General features: G+C 41.9%; 1 protein-coding gene across 5 annotated transcripts in view; it reads left to right on the forward strand.

The window, feature by feature from the left end:
* The window catches only part of cfap74 (cilia and flagella associated protein 74), a 72,734-nt gene that overhangs the window by 55,981 nt on the left and 5,643 nt on the right, over positions 1 to 11,110 (forward strand). For all 5 annotated transcript variants that reach the window (XM_034088166.1, XM_034088168.1, XM_034088169.1 and 2 more), the window contains 8 exons: positions 473 to 607; positions 882 to 1,015; positions 1,944 to 2,078; positions 3,126 to 3,235; positions 3,333 to 3,388; positions 3,941 to 4,060; positions 4,979 to 5,134; positions 10,641 to 10,779. In XM_034088166.1, the coding sequence (XP_033944057.1) occupies positions 473 to 607; positions 882 to 1,015; positions 1,944 to 2,078; positions 3,126 to 3,235; positions 3,333 to 3,388; positions 3,941 to 4,060; positions 4,979 to 5,134; positions 10,641 to 10,779 (985 nt within the window). The remainder of the gene's footprint in view (positions 1 to 472; positions 608 to 881; positions 1,016 to 1,943; positions 2,079 to 3,125; positions 3,236 to 3,332; positions 3,389 to 3,940; positions 4,061 to 4,978; positions 5,135 to 10,640; positions 10,780 to 11,110) is intronic.

Below are 11,110 nucleotides of genomic sequence, written 5' to 3' on the forward strand. Positions count from 1 at the left end.
GTGTGAGAAAAATAAAGCGCTTTTTGAACATTAAAGCATGGAGTAATGTCCCAGTAGTAGAGACACAGAATACGAATATGAACCTGAACATTATCATGGCATGGCTCCTTTAAGATTTCAGTTTATTGTTTTTGGGTTGCGACAGTTCAAAAGTTCCCATCACTAAAGTGGAAGAATGTTGTGTTTATGGAAATAATTGCATTCTATTTTGGTTTTTTTCAACCCAATAACAGTGGCCCAGCGGGAGAAATCCAGTAAATAGTCCGCAATTGGAAAACAGGGATTATCCTCCTCGTTTCCCGCTAGAGAAATCCCACAACAGGAGACTCCCCAAAACTCATTTAAACCTCAATTGAGTTATAAGAAGAACAGGCTTAAAATAAAAATCCTCAGTGAGGAAGAAAACTGGTCAAGAAGCTTTATATTCTAAATGTGAGAAACTCTTGTCATATCACCATCTCTCCTCTCGTAGAGATGCCTGATCCAGGTGACGTTCAGACCCAGACTGTTAGACGAGGACATCAGAGAGGAGGCGCTGCGTCTCCTCCTCCGAGCAAAGCTGCTGCGTGAGAAGGAGCTGGAGAGGAGCAGACACGCTGAACAGGAGGTACACACACACACACACACGCACACACACACACACACACACACACACACACACACACACACACACACACACACACACACACACACACACACACACACACACCTTCCTGCTCCAGTCACCTCCTGCTGGTGTGGGGTCAGGGGCTTTACATGTGAGCACTTCTCACCCAGTTTACTCCATGTTTCCCTTTCCTGAACAAGCTGGTGTTTACACAGAATGTAGAAGCTAACCTCAGTATGAACCCGTCAGCTACCGTGTGTTTGTGTGTTTCAAGGCTAAAAAGGATCTCCCAGTGGAGACCAGTAAAGGGAAGAAGGCCCCAGTGATTCCAAAGAACAGTAAGGTGTCAGACGCTCCACAGACCGAACTACTAACTGAATCACCAGAACCTGCCGACATACAGCCTGGGTAGGAGGGTTTATTTATTTCTACAAAGGCATGTTTTCATTCCCTTGATGTCATCAACCTTGCTTGCTTAGTATCACAAATGTACGGTGGCTGACAAGGGCAAACGTGATGCGCACAGATAGGACCTGAGTGCTTGTTGACGTTCGGGGATTATAAAGTTGGCCAACTGTCGTGCCACTGGAAGCCTACCTTAAATGTACCTTTTAATTGGCTTGTTTCAATATTATGATTACATGATTCCTTTCCATTTGTATAACAGTTTTTCTGTAAGCTATCTATCTAACAAAACATTTACAATCATAAAACGTGTGCCATCAGTGACCGTGATTGTTGACCAATTGAATAATCCCCAAATGTCAACAAGTGCTCTAGTCCCAGTCCCATCACTTTTGAGTGTGTCCGTTTGCGTTGTGTTTTGAGCTTCTTGCAGCATTTTCTATTTGCAGTATTTAGTGTTTGCAGCGTTTCTTTTATGCAGCGCTTTTAGTAGACGCTGTGCATGTTTTGTGACGATGTTTCTTCTATATTTGCATTTGATTTGCCACATTTGTGTTTAGATATTTACATCGTTTTTGAAAGTACAGCGCGTTTACCCTAATGTAAGTGTTTTGGACCGCTGCAGCACGGGTCGGGGACTGTACAATTTACCTTGAAAAACCCCGTTTTCTGGACAGAAAGGCCAGCAAAGCAAATATTCATAAATAAATATTCATGAATCAAATTTGAAAGAGTAGTACTGCCAAAAGAGAATACATTGTTATCCGGGATACATCTCCTTGAAAGCTCCTTTGTAGGGAAGAAGGCTAAAACACCTGAAACACAAAGCGTTCCCTGTTCTTCCACCGCTTTCATCAGTATTCCCATTTATTTTATTTTATCTCAACAGAACTGGCAGACTTTGATGAAATAAAGAGTTGTTTCCTCCCAGGTCAGAGCATTTTGAGGAGGCCAGGGCGTCTCTGCTGTACTCCTTCACCCAGCGCTACAGCAAGCACAGTGTCTCCTGCTTTGTGTCGGACGGGGATCCTCCGGAGGAAGATCTGCAGGCCCAGCCGGCGTGGAGGTACTGCTGAGTCAGCTTCTACAGAGCTGTGGACCCTGTCACAATGTAGTCGTGTTGTGGGCAAACATTTCGTTTCGCAATATCTTATATCTGTTTCCATCGAGTGCCGGGTGATTTTCATTCAGTACAGATCGGTTTTGATCCTAAAACCTAAATGTGAGACCTCCATTTGGATCCACAAACTCCTTTTCTCTACCTGCACTACCATTTGTTTGCCTTAGATGGATTCATGCAGTAAATAAGGTCTGCTGTTTGACCCAAGTAACACATCTCTACCAACCCTATACCAAGCTGCTATACAGCAACCAACGTAAGAATGCATAAACCCATCTGGGACAAAAAGACACAGGCTTAACAAAGAAGAACTTGGAATAAAAGCATTCATGTTTTTTCCTTGTGAGTTTTAATTTCTCTAACTACAAACTTAGTATTAACATTCTAAGAGTACAATTTTAACCAAATAAAGGCAGGAGAGTTATGTCACCTAACTTGCTATCTCTAACATTCCAAGTCATACACACAAGATATATATCAGTATTCATGGTCAAATGTTTTTAGCATGAGCTCAGTTTACTTGAGTGTTTTCATTTTATACTACTTTGTACTTTTACTCCGCTACAATTCAGAGGTAAAGGGTTTACTTTTTCTCCACTACATTTACTTACTACCTTTAGTATTAGTTACTTTACAGATTTGGATTAATAATGTGAAATAGAATCAACTTTTAAATCAGACTTTAGTTCCACCTGGAGTAAATTCACCATCTACCCTGCAGTATTCAAAGTCATTCAAACTAGCTGCACCTTCACCAGCTTTGAGAACACTTTGATCAATCATTATAAAACATATCATATATATTATTCTGAAATGAACCAATCTGCAGAATGACTACTTTAAGTATATTTCGATGGCAATACTTTTTACTTGAGTAACATTTTGATTGCAGGACTTATACTTGTAACAGAGTATTCCTACACTCTGGTACTTCTACTTTGAGTCAAGTACAAGATCTGAGTACTTCTCCCACCTCTGCTAATATCTCCCCAGCTCCTTCAACACGCTGTACTTGCAGCTGCAGTGTCCCGCTGTACAGCCCCCTCTGGTGGTCACATCCAACAACGGGCATAAGAGCATAGACTTCCATCAGGTGGCAGTGGGTGAGTGATTTCAAGTGTTCACACGTGCATCTACCATACAGACATTTTATTGTTCTCATCCTTATCCTTGTGTTTTGTTTGTGTCTTCTGTCCTCAGGAGAAAAGGTGATCAAGAGGTTTACAGTCCAGAACATCTCAAAGGAATCTTTGGATGTATCCTGATCAAACTCAATGTTTAACACATTACTACAGAAGGAGGAATCATGTTTTAAAGGGCTAACGCAAAGAGTGTTACAAAATCCCACTTGATATGTACAGCAGCGGAAAACTAAATAAAACAAAAAAAACGAACTCTGAATTGAAACTGCTGCTGAGGCATTTTCCTATGTCCAGCCAAGAATGTCCTTTGTGCATTTCATTTCAATGATCCACAATGACAACTGTTTACCTACCTTGCCATGCTGCCTTTCTCCAATAAATACAAAATGCTCAAAGCTGCCTTCAAAATAAAAGCATAAACAACTACTTGAATTTACTTACTAAATTAGACTAAATAAAGGTAAAGAATCCTAAATAGTTTTACTTTTTTTTTTAAATATTCTATAGATAAGGCATCTTTGTATGTCCTGACTTAATAGTCGAATGAAGCTGGTATTTCTTAACCCTAAACTGGCCCTATACTACTTTTATTAAAGGAGATGCTCTACACGTTATGATATAAATAATATGAACTGTTTGCCACTGTTTTCTTTGACTGTTTCCAAGCTGAGGTCGTCAGTGCTGGATGTCCACGGTCCTTTTTCCCTCCTGAATGCTCTCCGATGCATCAGACCTGGGGAAACACACACTCTGGTGCTGGCCTTCAGTCCATCTCTGGAGAAAAAGGTCTGTTAACTGTGTAGAATAAAATAAAAAATGTAAACGTTATTTATATAGCTCCCTTTATACCGGACGTATAGTTCAAAATGCTTTACAATAAAGTGAATCAAGCAAAATAAATAAAAACGGTGTAATAAAACCAAGCAAAAAGAACATGTTAAAAATAGAAATGAAACAAATGATGTAAAATAACATAAAAAATAATAAATACAAAGGAAGAATGAAAGTTAAAGCAATGATAAATAAAAGTTTTACAATTGTAGTTTCCTTTAAATCTAGCAGCAGAGGATCTAAGCTTCAGTAATAATTATGAAACAACAACGATTTAGCAATGAAGGCTCCCTATGAGTTACTCCGCTGAGAGGCTGGAACTTGCTCTTCGCTGTGACTAGCTCTATTCAAAAGTCCGTAGTCCGTTACCGTTCATGGTGTTTAATAAAGACACAGAACAAACAATATCCAAATCCAGAACCACGCGGTCAACAGAAAGTGTCGGAGCAATTCACCCTCTCCTCTTCGTCATACACAAAACCGGCTTCCCACAGGTGACCTAAATACAAATCAACCACACCCATGTGACAATTGCCGGAAGTGATAACCAATAAGAATGAAAAGTGATGTAAACAGAAATGAAGATGATAATAAGAATAATAAGCAATGGCAAAGCAAGCATTGTGGCTCCTACCCCTGTCCTAAACTATTAAGAGCCTTTAAAACCAATGAAAACAACTTGAAAATGAATCCTAAAAGAAGAAGGGAGCCACAATAGGTTAGCTTATACTGGTTTGATATGCTCTCCATTGACCATGGATTGGAATTGACCGCTGACTGTTTCCTCAACTTCCCACAGTACTTGTTTTTCCTCATTACTTTTAGCTGTTGTAATGTTCCAACGTTATTTAGCAACCTTCTACTGTTCTGCAGTTCAGTGAGACTCTGGAGGTGCGTTGCCAGAAGATGACCCTTGAGATGACTCTTCGTGGGGAGGGGGTGCTCCCCGCTGTCACCTGCTCTCACCCTGGAGGTCTCCTGGACCTTGGCTATGTGCTGGAGAAGGAGAGCACCTCGCACGTCCTGAAGGTCAGTCAACACAGTGCTGACGGCAAGATTCTTTTTGTATCAGTAGTTAAAGAAAGTTGTTATCGCCCGATTCTTAAGCCGCTGTTTGAAGGAATAGGCAGTGTCGTCGTCCACTGACCCCGGCCAACAAACATGTCACGGTAAAATGTTTTGTTCACACATTCAGAAATGTTCTACTTTTTGGCACATTTTTGTCAAATATTAAGTTTATCCACTCACCAAACTAATTTAATAACCCATTGACTTCAACATAACGCAACAGGAAGTGCTCCAGTGCTGATTCGTCCAGGGTATTAGGACACATCCAGCTAACAAAAGCTCAGCGTTTTTCTCCCTTTAACATCTTGGGGCTAATCAGTTGGCAAAAAAGCACAATGGCCGCCAGGTAGAGAAGTTTCAGGTGGTGCTGATACTTATAAACACATCTATAATTGACAAAGTATATATATTATACAAAAAGTACAATAGAGTATGTGTTTTTCTTAACATTTTGTGAATGTCTTTACACACTGTGGACATAATTGTTAGTCTACTACAAATAAACACGAAGTTTATCTTCTGTTAACTTGATTTATTCCATCAATGTACATAACACCAATACAGAGCCATTAACGAACAGTGGACCTCATGCTCCAGGTCTACACAGACTCACTGCGCATGCGTTTCACAGCCTCAAGAGAGCAACCTAGACTACCGTATATCCTGTAGTATAGGCGCAAAGAGATTACATGTTAACAATCTCATTCTATCTTTTTAAAGAAATAAACTAAACAAAAATAACTTTACATTGCATGAATCATAAAACAATCATACAGTGACTTAAAACAAAAATGTTTAAATTCCCTGAGTAGTCAACATAAATTAGGGAAACATTTAAGAAACAAATACATAAACAAAGGTGTTTTCAATGTTCCATTTCAACAGACACTTTAACCCAGATCCCATTGTCCTTCACTGAGTGCTTTTAAGAGCACAAGAGCCGAAGCTCCTTTTTTTGTGAGACAGTCAGCGAGCTGAGATTTTGTGTCTGACCAACGCACCTGCTTGATCCTCTTGCTCTGTATGAGCTCCTTAATGCTACTGATTTCCAACCTGAGTCTCTTCTCTGTGACTTGTTTTGTGGACTTGAGCGCATTGAACAGAGAGTGGTTATCAGTCACACAGAGTACAGGGGGTGCATTCAGTCCAGCATTTCCAGGAGTGAGCTCAGAAAATAGTGTGGCTAGAAAAATTGCATTGTCTACCCCATCTGACATGGCAAGAGTTTCCCCTGCAAGGGTACTGCGAACCACTCGTCTGATTTTCTTTGAATGCCAACAGAGGGGGGAAAACTTCCCTCTTTCTCCCATAAGTGTTATAAAAGTACCTCCCTGTGTGCCTCCGTCTGGGAGGTTTCCAAATGAAGCATCACTGAAAACTATCAAGTTCAAAGCATCACTGTTTCCCAGATGTTGAAATCTGAGTGTCACCTTTTCAGACTTTAGTTTACGGATGATCTTATTAGCATCATGAACAGACTGTACTGTTGCCCCTTTTATATTAGAAGCCAAACAACATGAATCAAACATTACATCAGGTCTTGTCTGTTTAGCAACCCATAGGATCTGTCCTATTTTTGATCGTAACTGCTCTCTCTCAGTTTCGTTGAGGGGTTCATTTCTCTGTGTGGCCCGACTTGCTTGTATGGGAATAGGCTCCAGGTTCTCGATGTAACTTTGTTGATGTACCTGAACTTCACCGTTAACAGTTACCAAATCCATTCCTACATAGGAGAACTTTTCATGCTCCTCACGCCCAACCTTGAATGCAGACTGCAGTTGGGGGATCACATTGGATGAAAAGTTTGATGAGCCTGCCCAAAGAAAATCATCTACATGACACGCAAGCACCCCAGTGACCTTACATTGCTCATCCAACCAGTAAAAGACTTCCGGATCCACCTGTGACACTCTACCACCAGTACTCACCATGATTTCCTTCACTTTGTTGTACCAATATAGTGATGCATCTGCAAGACCATATACACATTTCTTTAGTTTCCATACAACATGTTGACATCCTGCCTCTAGAGGGGGGCGGATATAAATATCCCTGGATAGCTCCATACCCTGCAAGAATGCAGATTTGATGTCCATAGAATGGACTTCCCACTGGTTTTGACATATCACTGATAACATAAGTCCAAGTGAATCTGTGGCACATGTCGGGGAATCTTTCGGTAAATCTTGAATATTCAGCTCTTCAAAACCTCTGGCAACCAGTCGGGCTTTAGGCACTATACCCTTGGGAGTGTCCTTAAGACTACAAACCCATCTGGTGGAAATGCATTTCTGCCCTGCATCTTCAACTTCCTCATATACATTATTATTGTGCCAGTTCTTTATTTCTTCCTGTTTAGCTGCATCAAATGAGATGTCTTTAGTTACAAGTACATCAGCTTCTCTGTCTTCTGTTTCAATGTTGAGATTATCAACCTGTGAGATATCAATTGATTCCTTTTGCCCATCACTACCATCATTCTCTAGATGTTGCATGTTATACCAGGTTTTATATTTCCCCGTAGCCTTGCCTGATCTCCCTAAGACTCTTGCTTTAAGTAGAGTATTGTCACCTCTGTTCATATGTTACAGTCTGTCCTGTTTTTAAACTCACACCTGCAGAAGGGGCAGGATTATTATGGGCATTAGGCCTCTGCGCCATTTCAGTTTGTGTTACGCTACTCAAAGTATTTGGAGGATCGATCGCTTCACTTGTATTGGCTTCCCTGTCACCCAATTGTTGTTCATTCTCTGTATTTTGCTCACTGTCTAAACTACCAGTTGCATTGTTTATACCTTGCTCACTTCCTGCTTCTGTGTCAGCATCATTTTGTACCATTTGCTCTTCATTAACCTTTGTGTTCACCTTGGAAAGCCTAGAGTGATGCACTCTCACTAGACAACCACCATGCCTCACACAAACAACAGCCCCATCCTGACCAATAACTATCCCTGGTCCTTTCCACTCAGTGCATTCAGCTCGTTTGTAATACACCTCGTCACCCATCTCATATTTCTCATCTGTGGGTCTGAGCTGCTTACGTAGTGCTCGTCTTATCCTTTCTGAGCACTCTGCTTCAGTAAATGCTTTTCTAGAGGCATGCAAGGCTGAAATGTGCTCTCCTACTCTAGCACTCATAGTGGTACCTTCTAGCGCAGGTGGTTTATCAACCAGTACAGAGGGAAGGTTGGGGTTCTGGCCAAACACCAGTTGATGAGGACTGTAGCCGTGCACATTGAGCATACTGTTCTTAGCCATGAGAGCCCAGTCTAGGGCTGTTTGCCAGTCACGTCCATTTTCCCGTCTGACCTTCTGGATGATGTTGGTGAGGGTCTGATTGTGTCTCTCCAGTAGCGCATTGCTCCAGGGGCTGTATCCAGCCGTGGTTTTTGTCTCAATGTTAAAGTTCTCTGCCATGTCACGGAACTCTGCATTGTTGAATTCTCCTCCATTGTCACTGTAAATTCTCCGTGGTGGGCCGTGGACGCTGATCCATGTATGAAGGAAAGAGTTCACCATCACAGAGGAGTTCTTTGTTTTCACAATGCTTCCGGCGCTGAAACGTGTAAATTGGTCAATGATGTGGAGGTACCATAAACTTGGTTCCAACTCGTGCAGGTCCACTGCCACCGTTTCATTGTACTCTGAAGCCAGAGGCAAGCCCACAGCAGGCTTCGGCTTGGTCTTGCTGTATCTCTGGCATATGTCACATTCCTGTACTATTTGTTGTAAAATAGTGTCACAATCTTTGTCTTTATTTCCCGAACTGCAGAGGAGTCGCTGTAGTCTTTCTGCGGAGGCGTGACCAAACTGTTTGTGTAGTTTCAGGAGAGCTTTGTGTTTCTCATTTGAGGTCATATTTTCTGTGACTGTAAGGACCTCATCTTTCATTTCAATTTGATTCAATCCTGTGTCCTTGTCTCTGATATCTATACAGTAGTGTCCTGAACTGGTGAGTTCAAGAGGGATATTCTGTTTAAACATCACAGCTCTATCATTCTCCATGTCCAAGATGGTTCCTGCCCTTTTCAGTGAAGTCTTACTCAGAAGTAGTGGGATATCAGCTTTGACTACTTCAGTTTCCACTCGACATTTTGTCTGTCCTATTTTGGCAGGCAGGTGCAGTATTCTGGAGGAATGCACTATATTTCCATCTCCAAAACGGAATGGTCTGGAGCTTGGAGTTTCACTTTTCACAATCTGTTTCACTTGACTTTGACTGAGATCAGCGACAAAGCTGTCCAACCATTTTTCTCCACACACTGTGCGGGTACATGCAGTGTCAATGATAGCCGTCCCTAAAGACTCCGTTAGGAATACCTCTGATTCAGACAGTGAGGCTTTAGTAAACAGTGTAATGTCACATTCCTCTACCTTTGTTCGATCTTCAGTTAGCTTTACTTGTTCGCTACTCTTGTGAGGACAGTCTTTAGCCCAATGGAACGTGCTCTGACATATAGCACATTTTGATCTCTTACCAAACCTATCCAGTGGGTTGGTACCCTGTGACGGTTGCCTTTGTTGTCCAACTTGTCCAAACTGCTGCGTTGTTGGACGTCTGAGTCCTCCTTGTGAGCGTTGCTCTGTGAATAACGCTTCATCGTTAACATGTATTCCGTTTGATGTGCCGCCTTGCACTCTCCCCCCAAAGATCCTCTTCAGCGCGGACTTCATTGCAGCAAACGTTAAATCTGTACACGCAGTCAGCGCCATTTGTCTATTTTTCTCGTCTAGACAAGCCGTGTCCAAAAGTTTAAAAGCTAGCACGGCGTCAGGAAGAGTCATGTCGTACTTTTTCAATCGTATGCGCGGTCTCTCTCTTCTTTGAGAAACATGCCATCTAGTTTTGCTAGCAGTGTGTCCATACCATTGTCGTTGTTCAAATCCACAGCGGGTATTTCCATGGCGATGTCCCTTGCCCTTCCTTCCAGCCCCAGGACAACGGCGAGGGCTTGTTTCTTCTTATCAAGTTCAGTAACCAGCTGCCAAATGGCAATTTCATTTTTCCAACACTCGTATGGTCGGGATTCGTCGAACTTCGGTGGAACTTTGTAGTTAGCAGTAGCCATCTTCTGCTAACCATCCTCTGCTACCAATGTTAGTCTTCTACAAATAAACACGACATTTATCTTCTGTTAACTTGATTTATTCCATCAACGTACATAACACCAATACAGAGCCATTAACGAACAGTGGACCTCGTGCTCCAGGTCTACACAGACTCACTGCGCATGCGTTTCACAGCCTCAAGAGAGCAACCTAGACTACCGTATATCCTGTAGTATAGGCGCAAAGAGATTACATGTTAACAATAATTATGTTTAAAAGCCATGAAAAAGTGAATTTCTTCATAATATCGGACCTTTAAAACAATGAACTCCGTAACTGGATTCAGCTGCACTGATTACCCTGATGCTTTTGAGCAGACATGTCTTGGAACTGACTTTAATTCCTGTTTTTCGAGCAGATGCAGAACAGCTCGGCGGTGGCAGTGGGCTTCAGGGTGCAGCTGGCCAGCCTCTGCCCCTCCAGGCCTCCGGGGGGAGCTGATGGTGTAGCCTCACTGCTGGGGGGTTACTCAGGCTCTCAGCTCCAGCCTACTGTGGGTAAGATATATTAACGCTGCACCATTCAACAGGTGACCTGAGACCAGATGTCATTCTCAGATCATTCTAAATCCACTACTATATGTTGGGCTGTCTTTCATTTTCAGGACGCTTTACCAGAAAATACTTCCTAAATATAATATGGGAAATTGCAGTGGCAATCAGTGTTAAGTGTAATGTTAATAGTTTTTTTAAAGACCCAGAAAGATCTTATAATGAGTCAACCCTAAAATATATACATGTTATTGGTTCCCCTTAACCGACCATAACTCAAACATCTGGCTTCCCCTCCAGCAAAATGTGTTTTCTGCCAGAAATAGAAAATAAAATA

The sequence above is a fragment of the Pseudochaenichthys georgianus genome, chromosome 7, assembly GCF_902827115.2.
Source record: "Pseudochaenichthys georgianus chromosome 7, fPseGeo1.2, whole genome shotgun sequence".
NCBI lineage: Eukaryota > Metazoa > Chordata > Actinopteri > Perciformes > Channichthyidae > Pseudochaenichthys > Pseudochaenichthys georgianus.